This window comes from Sinohyriopsis cumingii, chromosome 4 (genome assembly GCF_028554795.1).
Source record: "Sinohyriopsis cumingii isolate HCF-2022 chromosome 4, ASM2855479v2, whole genome shotgun sequence".
Taxonomy (NCBI): Eukaryota; Metazoa; Mollusca; class Bivalvia; order Unionida; family Unionidae; genus Sinohyriopsis; species Sinohyriopsis cumingii.
Genome location: NC_142964.1, coordinates 69,279,418 through 69,293,067, shown reverse-complemented (window position 1 = coordinate 69,293,067; position 13,650 = coordinate 69,279,418). Strand labels below are relative to the sequence as shown.

Below are 13,650 nucleotides of genomic sequence, written 5' to 3'. Positions count from 1 at the left end.
TCCGGCATAATTCGAAATTCCTATTATTTCTCTGATTCCTGCTACGTCTACCTGTCTCTATTTTCAGCGTATACGCTGAGCGTCTAAAGTTAACAAGTACTTTCCTAAGAAAATAAGATCATCAACATGAGAGAATGTTGTTCTGGCTCTTATTCGGCTTTATCTGTGCTAAAATGCACACATTCATGTGAATTATTAATATTACTTTTCGAGTGTCCAATCCTTAAATCGTAGCAAAAATAGAGACAATTTGTTTTTCGTCTCCAACATCTTCATTTAACCAAGCATACCCAAAACCGAAGCAAAATAACATCATTAATTTTGGTAGCTTAGGTGACACTGTTAGTTTCATCTAATCTTTTCAACATTAAATTACATTGGTAAGTGTAGCGAGTTGTAGGCATTCTTACAACCTTTAACCAGTATTTAATGCATCGTAAAATACGAGGTACAAAGTGGGTATCTACCTCACTCCCCTAACACAATCGCAGTGTTGGTAGTTTTAGAAACACCTAATTACAGTTTACAAAAGCAGTATTGCACATTGTCAAGATGTATACTTAATTCATATCCTCAAATTTCTGACTCAATGCAAACAATTTGTGTTACTACTGAATCAAAACTTTTAAAATCATCCTCAACACTATAACAGCCAAATTGTTTTTGATATTCAATATCCTTGAAGTTACTTTCTCTTCATGAACCGCTAATATCTGCTTAGCTTTCGTCTAAACCAACTTTGGGATGAAAAATAGACCCATGTACTTTTCACAAGGTACACACTCAGTGCTACTTTCTTTCAAAAACCATACTTCCTTTCGCTGAAATATAAGAAATAACTTTAGAAACATTTGATGAAATTAATAAGCTCCTCCTTTTGTGCTATATTTACCAATTTCAATAGTAAAAGCGAATAGTTTTTTTAAACGCTGATTAAAGTAAGGATATTATGCGAAATAAGTGTTATCTTTTTATTGTCACATTTGGGTAAAGATAACTCCTATATTATTTATCTGGGATGGGATTTAATTAGATGATGCAAATTAATAATGTTTACTGCCGAAGGTCGCAGTATCCTGTTATTCAAGACTTGAAACAATCACCAGATCCTCATATTGATTAGCATATTGTAGTTAATGATTAACATCCTTCCATTTTGTCTGTCACATTATGAGTAACCCCATTTCTATTATAGTGCAACAAGGTAAAGGACATACGAACGAATTAGCTAGTACAAATGTTGCGCGTGTAGTGAACGGCTTATGATTGGTGTTTTATGTGAGGTGTTCCTATAAGAGAGTGTAAATAAGAAACGGTGCAGCTGCATTAAGACAGAGAGAAGACATGGCGTGAAAGGTAGGTGTAGATTGCATGCAAGGGAGATAAATGCAGACTAGAGCCACTGTTAAGAGGTTACAATATTGAAGAAAAAGAAGGAAATCGAATGTAGGTACATTTTTTATAGGTTAAATGAGCAAAATACAATTGGACAGCACATTACTAATGTACTGAATGAAATTGCGAGAAAAAAAGAGAATAACACGCACGCAAACACACTCTACAACATCAGAGGTTGAAGAAGAAAAGAAAGTGAATGCAGAATTTTCACAGATATCTAATATATTCATAGTAACTATCTCGATCTAAACGTTCACTCTAATAAATGTAACCAATGTATTTAAACTGCATAACATAATTATTTCGAAATTGTATATAAATAAATCAACGTTTTAAACTGAACAGTGAATTACACGGCAGTTTAAGGCTGCAGTCGTCTTAACGGAAGTAGGGAAAACTGATCTTTGTCATTTTTTCTGGCTGGCTACTAATGGTAAAATGGAAACCTACGAGATGTTGAGAAAGACCAAAGGCTTGTTTGATGCAAAAAATCCAAATGTAAGAAGACAATAATATTATGACAGAAGTTTGTTAACAATGAACATGTCTACGGTGTACACCATTATAGACAGATACCAAAGCAATAATAATCAAGGCAAATGATCGCTTATGCAAAGTAATAATGATATATTAAAACTGTTAAACAAAGAACCTTTACTGCATTAAAGAACTGTTATGACATCATAGTGCGTCAAAGACCCCTGCAAATGGAAACATGGGCCCATGCAGGAACACTTGCATAAACGACAGTGAACAGAGAGCCCCCTAAAAACTGATGCTCTATTCTACGAGAACATACAGGAATTATGTAAACGAAAAGGCGGATCCAATGAAACAATTAAGTACGTTCATGTCAAAGAAAACTCAGGTTAAGCCAGAGAAACGTCACGGAAGTCCTGCGTTAGAGTCTACTTCAGGCAGGTTTTGTAGATCAGTAAAGAAACTTGGTAGAAAATATTCATACCTCGTATCTATATTGCTATTTCTTGTATTTGTAGAGCACCCTCATACACCTTTCATTGTAAGAATGGAATGCCTAATTAGAACAGTCAGGCCATTACAGTAAGCATTGTTTGCAGAAACGAGGAGACCTGGAAGAAGAAAAAAAAGGCGCATGGCAGACAACAATCCTTACGTTATAATGCTGACACCCTATTGCTTAACCAAATGCATGTTTTAAATGCATTCAACTAACAGCGGCCTGATCCCCAATGTTGGTTCTCACTGAAATCTTGCTTTTCTGTATCAGTGGCAGCTCCAGTTTTTAAACTTGGTGATCTAAACTGATCTAAATTCAAACCACATACGCATTGTGCTCGCTTTAACTCTGGACTAAAATCTGTCCTTAAAACAATTATTGTCCGTGTGGATACTTTTGGAACGGTCTTAGAGGTTTTCCCATCAGTAAACTTGCAATCAACTGTATAACAGAACAAATGCAGGAGTTAAATTTTGATGAAACTGATTTTTTTATAGGCCATAGATATGTTTCAATTTGCAAAATGCTGATGTCAGACCCCATTGACAACGCATTACAGACGATAAATGGATGAAATCATAAATTTTTAAGATACTTCGCCAAATATGAGAGAATCAAGAGAAGCCTCGATGAACGTGTCCAAATACGTACTTCGCTTGAAATCTTGTAGCAGTCATTATGTGCAGTATTTTTACTGATGGGTAAGCAAATGTCACAAGATTTATTTGCGTAAATGCTTTGAAAGAGTTTATTTCATTATAGAAAGAAGAATAAGGATATATAACGTCATACAGTTTGTGCACACAGGCAACTGATTTAACAAAAGTAGACACCAACATGATATGTGCTTCTTGTTGCTGAAATATAGTATACAGAGGGCAAAATTGGTTGCGGAAATTAGGGTCGATCATTCAGCTGATGTTTCCAAAGTAAAGTCCCTCTGTAGCTTCCAGTCCTGCAATTGGTGCTGCTGCGTTTAGCGTATCTTGGAACAGTTGTTCAAAGCTACACTCTAATTTAATTTTGTGGAAGGGTATGAACTTTGTGTGATTGTAGGTTAGTACAGGGACCCATCTCATTGGACAAGGAAACATGTTTGCTAGAAAGGGCAACAGAAGTTTGCTTTGTAAACCTAACACATTTCATGCGTTCAATAAGATATTTATTTTTATACCTGTAAATTTCCGTATTAGATGCATACTTTTTTGATTCTCTGGATGATTGTTTTTTTTTACGGTTTTTTTTTTTACGGTTTCTAATAAAATCTTGGTTATTCATGCGATTCAATGTGATTGTGTTGTTTAAATCTTCACCGCGAAGCTGTCATACGATACCAGCAGGGTTTAATTCAAGAAGAATACTGCTTCACAGTTGTTGAAGGTGTGCATAATCTGGCAACTGAAAACAAATAACCCTTATGCAAACATGCATTGCAATTAAACTGGTTCTACCAAAACATACCTAAAGAGATGTTATTGAGAGAAACAAATAAGAATAATGCAGACAAAAAACACTTCATACTCAAAGCAAGCTGCTTTATCAATAGAACCGCTTTTCTAGAAAGGGTAACAGCAACGGTGTTTCTATTCCCGCCCACGGTATGTCCGGTGGGGGCATAAATGCTCCGGAATAGGATTAATAAAGCGGAACACTTTTTGTGCACAAACGCGCTGGTAGGATGAATCACTTTTTCCTTACCCCGCGATTAACTAATTAATCCGCTATGCGGGCATTAATTCGTCGTGCATACCTGATTGGCGAATGTGACGCTGATTTAAATATCATCATCATCATCATCATCATCATCTCAACGGCATTTATATATTTTCACAATAATTGTTGCTAACAGAGTTGAATGGAGATACCAGGCGATGAATCATCGTATATGGGGCTTTCTTTTCGACTAAATCTAATGGTGCAATGTGTAAATGAAAGAATAATGTTTTTCATTAAAAGGTGTCACTCTTCCAGCGCTTTTCGTATTTATGCCTGTTTTAACCTCTATGCATGTTCCTGCAGAGTTCAAGTTGTTGCCTGTATGCAAATCAAATGTGCATTTAAAAAGAATATTAAAACCAATTTGAAACCCAGTAAGGGAGATATACTTTTGGCCAAGGATAAAACTTTTCTACCCAATAATGGAAACGATGCTTAGATTTACAGCTATTTTCACCAGAAGCACTTCCTTGTTGAATTTAGATTTCTATGTCAGAGCTCTGGAAAAGAAAAGGCTGGTTTCTAGGTTGCCGTTGTTATGGACCATACCTTGATAAGACCATACAACAAAGCACTTAGGGTAGCATGAGTAGTGACATGTGATACTTAGGGGTCAGTGCGATTTGCAATGGTAGAAAGTTAAAATAGGCCCTTGGGTGCCATATGGGAAATCCTATGTTAGATATGTTCATAGGTTTAACATGGGAATGGCACTTGTGGGTCAAAAGTATTTATAGTGTCAAAAATGTTTATGGGGTCAAATGGTACTAATGTTAAAAGTGGCTGGACACAATGGGGAGGGAACTTAATAGTGTTCGATTTGAGCTCAATATGCACTACCTTAGGTAAGTATGAACAATTATGTTAAATGATTATAGGTTCAAAAATATTTATAAAGTCTAAAGTCTTTATGGGGTAAACAAACACAGACAATAGTAAGAGACTAAAAGACACAAAAAAATGTGTTGTAACTGGAGATGAAAACAGAGACAGAACAAATACAACACAAAGACAAAAACTGCTTATGGCAATATTATAAAAGATTATCTTTTCTACGGATATGAGTGGCCTTGAATTGGGCCGTAGTGTTTTTTTTCTACTTTCTCCTGCCTCCAGCTCTTCCACCACTTCCTCAGATTTTGCAGGATATTCACATTATTTCCATCCTATGGCATCCAGACTGGGTACCCCATCCTCCTAAACTTTTCCTGATCATTCTTCCGGGTCTCATTCAATCTCTCAAAGTCTGCTTGTCTCTTCTCATTCTCATTTTCCTTCCCCTTGTTTACGAATACGGTTTTCAACTTCTCTTTTTCCTCGTTCATGATATCGTAGATAAAGCTCTTTGCTCTTTGGAGGGCATTAGTTTTTCCCTTCTCACTTGGGATAGGGTAGTCCATCAAGCCTCTGCTTGCTCAAGTAGCTGCTCGATATCCACTAGGATATCTACTACGTCTTGTGACTTTTCTGTCATAGTTTCCTTTTCTTCGATTGACGGTGAATTGAACAACTGACAAACTCTCGGCACGAACGTAAAGGAAAACACCATCTCACACAAAAACACATATCACATACAAAAGAACTAAAAGAAACTCTCTCCACCTTTTACAGACTAACACACTTATAAACACGATATACACCTTACAAACACATACATTGGAGAAGTGAAAAAAAATTGTAAAAGGACAAACACATTCATAGACCAAACATACCAAATACACACATCGCACAAGCCAGGTAATTATTTTGTATAGACAGACCTCTAAATCCTTACATACAAATACACACTGGAGAAAGGAAAAAGACGTTTTGTTTGGGAAACAGATATGCATATGGAAACACTAAAGCAAACATCGATACACAAATACTTATTTTGGCAAGTCTCGAGTCCCCCTTTCCTAGAGATCTGGTTGGCTCTCCAAAGGGAATTTGTTTTTTTCCCTCCAGTACATCTGGTTAATGTCTGCACCTCCTTCGCCGAGCTCCACAAACACATCGTTGCTTCCATATGGAGTACCAAATATTTTTGGAGTCCACTCATGTTCGTAAGTTGTTCCATCATAGACGGACAGCTAGACTGACAAACTCATCACTGTATATTCCTGAAGCACGGACGTGAAGGAAAACATGCTCTTACACAAACTACAATATACAAGACCCTAATATGGAAAAGAGATATCGATCGGACCGGAATCAAATTCTTTCTTCACATTTTACATACAAACACAATATTGCAAACAAACAAGCTATACTTTATACAAACATACTCTTCAGAAGGAAAACCCTTTTAAACGACAAAGACATACATACATACATACATACATACATACATACATGCATATATATATATATATATATATATATATATATATATATATATATATATATATATATATATATATATATATATATATATATATATATATATATATATATATATATATATATATATATATATTACCCATCTCCACCCCTGCTCTACTCTACCAGAGCTAAAAAAAACCCAGGTCAGGTACATCAGACTCTATACATAGTGCATGCATTAACTCTGTGCCTTTCACCCATGTTCCTGTTCTAAAAAGCTCAGGTGAAATAACAAAACAAAACAAAATAACAACAAAAAAGATACTCAGAAAGCTTAATTTAAACATGGCCAATCAAATGAAAATTATGTACAGGCCAAAACGTGAACTATCACATCCTTTACCTAGTTAACCGTAGAGTGTGTTGTGTGTACTCCTTATCATAGCTAAATCATTTTGATTCTGAATCCGTGTTTGTTATGTATGTTTTCACAGGTGCTGTGCGTTCTAGTGCGAAGGAAGCCAATATTTCTACAGATGATGTCTACCTTCTTCGCTTATTTTCTTATCGGTAAGTAATAACATCTAATAGGGACCTTTTCTCTCTTTGCTTTCTGACAACTAAATATACATACTGTATCAATAACATAATCCATTTTGTGCACAAAACCGAAGTTGATTTTTTTCCTTAAAATTCTTGGAAATTAAGTGATAATAATAAATATGACCATCGTTTACCAAACAGAAAATATCATTAAATATCATTAATAAAATAACAGTGAAAAAGAATTACATAAATACTTTGCATCTTATCGAACGCATTAGTGTAATGAACATACATACATACATACATACATACATATGTATATGTATATATGTATATATATATAGTTATGCTGCATTTATACAAATCCAACATCGGATTCATTAGGCAGAAACAAATCACTACTGGTTTTGTCGATCTTCGAACTTTTAATGCGTTATTCATTCCTTTTTCTTGTAAATTGTCTTTTGATTTTCGTTTATAGAACAGACAGCTGAACACATATCTTTGATCAATCAATCAAGGATTTTTATTTGTTAGAATTTTTTGGGGTTTAGCGGCATTTTTAAGACATGTATGGCAACAGCATGCAGAGGAAATAAGAGTTAATTACCTTTCATAAGGACACACTGAGACAAACGACCTTGGGCGGGTATCAAACCTGCGACCCTATGATTACGAGTCGGACACACTACCAGCTAAGCTACCGCAACATCCAAATGTAGGTATTGGATTAAGACTGCAAATAGTTCATTACAAAAGTGACTTGTCAATTTCAGGGTCAGTCTTCAGTGGTGTAAAATGCGAAGTGATCGAAGTTAATGCTGAAATCAACAAACCCGCGACTTTGCCCTGTAAAGTGTCGAATCAAGGCGTTAGTAATACGGTATATAGTTTATGAACCTTCCTTTATTATTCCATTACCCTAGCAGCATGTTTTCTGTTCTGTGTTTGTTTGTGTGTGGTTATCTTTATTTATTTCTTGTGAGGGGTCATCTTATTTTCTTCTTTTTTTTTTTAAAAAAAAAATGCAAATAAATGTGAAATAATCCTTGGAACTTTATATTAATGACGTAGTGTGCCAATTATTTTATAGTATCGGCGAGAGAGGTTCTTTCGTTGGATTTCTCAACATTGCATGATATGTGATATTTCTTCGTGTTACATGGTCATGCTTTATGTCGCGTGCTCATGATGTAATTGACTTTTACGTGATTTTATAACCTTAAGTTCATAGCATCATGCATTTATACAAATCTAAAGGAAAATAAATTGTCATTTTATTCTTTAAATTATGTAACAAAACAATTATAGATATATGTTTCTTCAATATAAAATTTAATGAACCAGTAAACCTACGATAGTGACATTCTCTTCGCGTTGGTCATTATGAGGTTTACTAGATCATAAAACTCTATTAGCCAACAGTCAAAATTTTAGGATATAACTGGATAAAACGGCGTGTAACAAATCCAACAGCATCATTACTAGATCATGTGACCATGATTTACAAATGGCAATCGGAACATCCTCGGCTTTTTCCGTCAAGTGGAGAAAGAAACTTCGGATGTAATGTGTTGCTATTGAGAACAATATTCTGAATTATTTTCGTTCACGTGGAATAATATGACGGCGAAAGAGATAAAATCACAATCTAAACACTGTCGGCCTTTGGTGCTGGCGGATCAGTAATTATATCAAACAGATGTAAGCAAGTCACACGACGACTTTTAACACCCAAATGGAGAAAAACAAAATGGCGGAAAAAATCATATTCAGAAGTTAAATGCAAACAGATTATTAATGATCCAATATCTGATATTTTTTATATATATGGACGGGAGTTACCGTGGTGTATATTATGTATTATCATTGCAAATTATTTCCAAAGAAAGGAACATATATATTAATTACAAATAGCTGATTCACTGGTCGTTAGGGAAGATTTCTTCAGGGTTTTTTTTTGGGGGGGGGAGGGGCGAGGAAGGTGGGTTATTGTAGCGGAAGGAGATCGGCAAGGGAGGTAACTCCTCAAACTAGCGCGCTGTTTATTAAAAAATATCGGCTACATATGAAAAAATGACAGCTGAGAGAAACTTTTGTGTAATTCTTTCGCCAAATAAATTTATTTAAGGTATATGAGGTAATAATTTTATTACATGTTAGTCTGCTGTGGTGTAATGAATGTTATACTACCCTGTGCCTAGATCGACCTGTCTAGTACCTCTGAGCCGAAGAGTGTGCTGAGTTCAAGATTGTCATAACGTTCAGAACATCAAGGTAAACAAACACGTGACTAATAATATTCAGCTCAAAAAAGCTGTACTATTGTAAAATATTGCATGTAGATAATATTATAACGCCGAGGAAATGGGAATTAAGTGTACTCCCAAAGATTAAACCAGGCATCGACACAGCCTGATGGCCTGAACTGGCAGACTCTTTTTCATTTCTTTGAACATAAAAAATCTGAGAAAAAATACACATTTTTAAAACAATCAATTTGAACGCGTTTTAGGAACGTCATACCACTGAAGTCATGTGATAATCCGTATAAGTCGTTTAGTTGTTAACTGTTTTCATCGTGTGTTGTGGTATAAACTGTCATCTACAGAAACATGCAGCAGATATCACTGGAAAGGAGTTGGGATAAGGCAAATTATAGTTTATGCAATGATAAACGCAAACAAATAACATTAAGCTGTTATAATTGTACGTTGGAGTAATTTATATTTGCCTTTGTGTTTTATGCATGTTTTCCTTGTTTGAATATTACCCTTTTGTAAATCAGAATAGCCAAAACCCACAAAACCATAGGCCAATCAATTTTCTTGAATCAAAATCAGAGCCACAATGACAAACTTCAATTTGCAAGTCGAAAATAAATGAAAAACGAAAATAAATAAAATAGAAGTATGTGTTTTAGAGATGAATTAATATTTATTTCTTCATATAAAAAGATCAAAAAATAAATCCGAAAAAGAGAATTTTCCCCGTGATCTTTTGTTTCGAATTTTACACCAATAGTTCTACTTCAGAGCTTTCTCATGTCAATCAGAATCACTTAAATGACCAACTTTCGTCAACATCAAAGTCAAACTTACTCCGGTGTGTATTTGTATATAAAGGATTTTCATTGACGACAACATAAACACACCGGTCAAAACAGCTGTACCAGTAAAGTTTGCCTGCCCCGAATTTTGCTAGCCAACGGTGGCTGGGGTGGATGGGTAAAGTTTCAGTGACATTACATTCGGTATCACTGTACTAAGTCAGAGTCAACCTACATCAAAGACGTTCCGAATGAAGTGGTAAGTATTGAAATCATTAGCTTCTAAAGAAACGAACGATCTTAATTATTACTTAATGTTTGTTTCCTTCTATGTGTGATTTGTAGTACACTTCAAGCTATGTATCAGCTACGCCACCCCAATTTCATAATGAGTTAGGCCCAGAGGTGCATATAGAGCGAAAACGCGGGCTCATTATATGTATGAGAAACAATGTAGAAAAACTGGGTATACGGGAATACAAGTAAGTTATTATTACTGCATCAGAGTAAATATGCATAATGGGGAAGCTGATTCCAATTTAATTTGTTATCCCGACAGCTTGAAACGCCCATGTCTCTCCCCACACACAAACACACACATACGCACCCACACAAAAACACACACACATGAAGGTACAGTTCAAAATATCCATTTGTAAACGTGATAATATTGAAAGATTTGATTTCATAGCACTTACCCGGTGTGCTTCATTCGATTTAACAACAGTGATGCAGCCTTCAAGTTCCTCAGCAAGGCATATTACTCCTATCACCTCGGTACTAAATAGCATCCTTGTGTAAATCACTAAATTAAATGATACCCGAAATCAGGTATAACCAAGAACAATTTGCTCTACCCATATGCTCAATGACATTTCGCATTATTTCCAGACTGGAGCGGTGGTGGCGGGTGTGAAGCTTGCATATTGTTTTCTTCATTTTATTCGTATGCTGAAAAAGGTGATTGTGCGTGTTTGAATCACAAACTACATGCTCGCCATTTTCTAAATGGTAACTTCAGGTAGTTGGTTACGCGACTCATAAATATTATCAGCTGATGGTGGTCATGCGAATAGTGAATGTACTGTTACATTAAATAGTGATATTAAAAGTAGTTATCATCCTGTAAGAAGTCTAATGTTAATCGGAATACCCTAGGCCTTTCCGTCTAGCTGAGTAAATAAAATGGACGTAATTCGCCGCTTTTGAGAACTTATTCATAATATTGCGGCAAAAGAAGACAAAGACACAATGGGAATATTGTCATTCTTTTCTGTTGTAACATACGTAGTGCATTCCGTCAGAGACAATTCATCCAAACCAACAAATTTATGGGTATTACGGCTACATCCGAGGGTATTTTTCAGTTCGATGGAAACATCCGAGCATATTTTGATCGACCCTAAGTGTCATGACATTATAAATGTCAAGGCCGTTAAGTCTAGGGTATTTAACTTTTAAATCGGCCTCATTTTTTTTCACTATATATTTGCTTATAGATTCAGGCAGTACTCGTCATGATGTTAGAATCTTACATTTGTGTTAATTTCTAATTAAATTTATAAGTTCAGTTCAAATAGATAATGTTGAACTCGTGTCATATATCCCAGAATAGATCTGAACAGTCAGATCGTCTTTTTATTTCCTATTCTGATAACAGGTACGCTGGTACAAAAACCCAAATACCATCATAAGCATGGGCAAATACTCCTACAATAGGCGGATGAGTATCAGCCAACCGTACGAAGGAGAATGGAACATCCATATAGAGCATGTACACGTGGGAGACGCTGGAGAATACACATGTCAAGTTGGGAAAGAAGTCATAGTGCAGGTCGATCTCGTGGTGAAAAGTGAATAAAAATTTTCTTCTTGGTGTGTGTGTGTGTGTGTGTTTGACTGTGTGTTTGACTGAGTGTATTTGACCCTCTGTGTGTGTGAGAGAGAGATGTTGGAAACTATACATCTTGGGTCGAAAACAAATTTGTTTGATGTAAGTGAGCTTACTTCTCCCGTGGTGGGGGGAGGGGGCTTAAATAGGTACAGAACTTCATTGTTAAGGTGTTGCCTCAGATTTATTTTTTGTGAGTTCTCTCTCTCTCTCTCTCTCTCTGCCTGCATGTTTGTGGTAATACGTTTGTGGAATTTGACGTAGCATAAATGTCTGTCTGTACACTGTAGAAACTCGTATCTGAATGACCGAAAATGGAATTAGAAACTACGACACACTGTATGCATCCCAATAGAGATACTTTTAGTTTCAAAGTGTGAAGTATGCGAAAAGCACAAAAATTACACTGATTCAGTTTCATTGATGTATTTGTGTATTTTATTTCTTTATCTTGCAGGTTCACCCATGATACGAGAGACGCATGATATGACGTTTGAAGAAGGAGACACGGGCATATTGTGGTGTAACGTGACTGGTTTCCCGGCTCCATCTGTACGCTGGTACTGGAAATCGCCACATCAAGTAGACGGAATAAGGCAGGGTGGGTAACCTTGCTAAATATTCCTGTAGTAAACAAAGGTGCACATTTCCAAAATGTACTTTTCTTTATTCTTTAATTATTGGTGAATTTGTTGGAGAAGGAACATGATTTGCTACTTGATTATTCAGCAAGATTACACAACTTTGTCAGACGTACGGGCGAGATTTAATCGGGCGATGTAACGAGTCCACTATCCCCTTTGCGGCGTCCCTGCATTTGTTTGCCCTCATCCGCATGCGTCTCATTTTCTGCCTTGGGGTAGGGGGAAGGGGTGGGGTGCGGAAGTTGATATTCAAATTCCACACGTGGAAGTGTGTAAGGCCAATTCACATTCCTATTCGGCTTCCTTCGATAGTTTACGGGAAAGGGAATCAAAAGACTGTTTGGACTTGTGATTGAAGAGGCAATTCTTAAATAAGATGCTCTTTGTATATATATATATATATATATATATATATATATATATATATATATATATATATATATATATATAAAGTATTTAAATCTGGTGATTAATTATTATTTAAAGATGTATCTCTGCACAGTTCTGCTGATAAACACATCGTGGATGAAGTAAAGTATCTGCAAGACCTATATTAACCGGTCGTATTGATTATATTTCAAAGAATACTTTGACTCAGCAGCTTCTCCCCCCAGCCCCCAACCGCCCACAAATCCTGATTTGTGCACCTCGATCATCACCAAGGTAGACTGAGGTGTTTGGGAGATCAGACTCCGCTTAATTCCAAATTAGTTGAGAGAACAAGCTAAGGTCATAGCCTGTCATCTCATCATGCTAAAGCTACCCTGTAGCAGCAGAGAGACTGAGCCCACCAACTATTCGTTCCAACAGAACCCTGTATCGAAAAACACTCTTGATAGAGGATCTTATTTCACAAAATAAACCCTCTATTCAGAAAACTATGATAAATAACTCTTCTCTGATGACTAGAAGATTTATTTCATGAAAAATAACTCACTATAAAAATACTTCTTGACTCGGGGGTGGGTCGACGAAACACTTGGGGCTCAGTCTCTCTGCTGCTAGCGATGTAAATATTTTAGGATTTCTGTTGTGAATTAAAAATTTAAGTTAACAATAATGGCCAACATTGGAGAAGCACATTCTGCTAGACTAGCTCGAGAGCGACTAGAAGCAATAAAAA

General features: G+C 36.0%; 1 protein-coding gene across 2 annotated transcripts in view; it reads left to right on the top strand.

The window, feature by feature from the left end:
• Window positions 1–1,193: 1,193 nt before the first annotated feature.
• LOC149801407 (neurotrimin-like) overlaps window positions 1,194–13,650 on the top strand; it is a 61,270-nt gene continuing 48,813 nt past the window's right edge. Inside the window, exons 1-5 of one of the 2 annotated variants that reach the window (XM_089955502.1) lie at window positions 1,194–1,356; window positions 6,892–6,967; window positions 7,720–7,826; window positions 11,653–11,845; window positions 12,341–12,484. In XM_089955502.1, the coding sequence (XP_089811628.1) occupies window positions 6,934–6,967; window positions 7,720–7,826; window positions 11,653–11,845; window positions 12,341–12,484 (478 nt within the window). In that variant the 5' untranslated portion in view covers window positions 1,194–1,356; window positions 6,892–6,933. Of the gene's footprint in view, window positions 1,357–2,920; window positions 3,079–6,891; window positions 6,968–7,719; window positions 7,827–11,652; window positions 11,846–12,340; window positions 12,485–13,650 lie in introns of those variants that run through there. The other variant, XM_089955503.1, reaches the window with a different exon arrangement.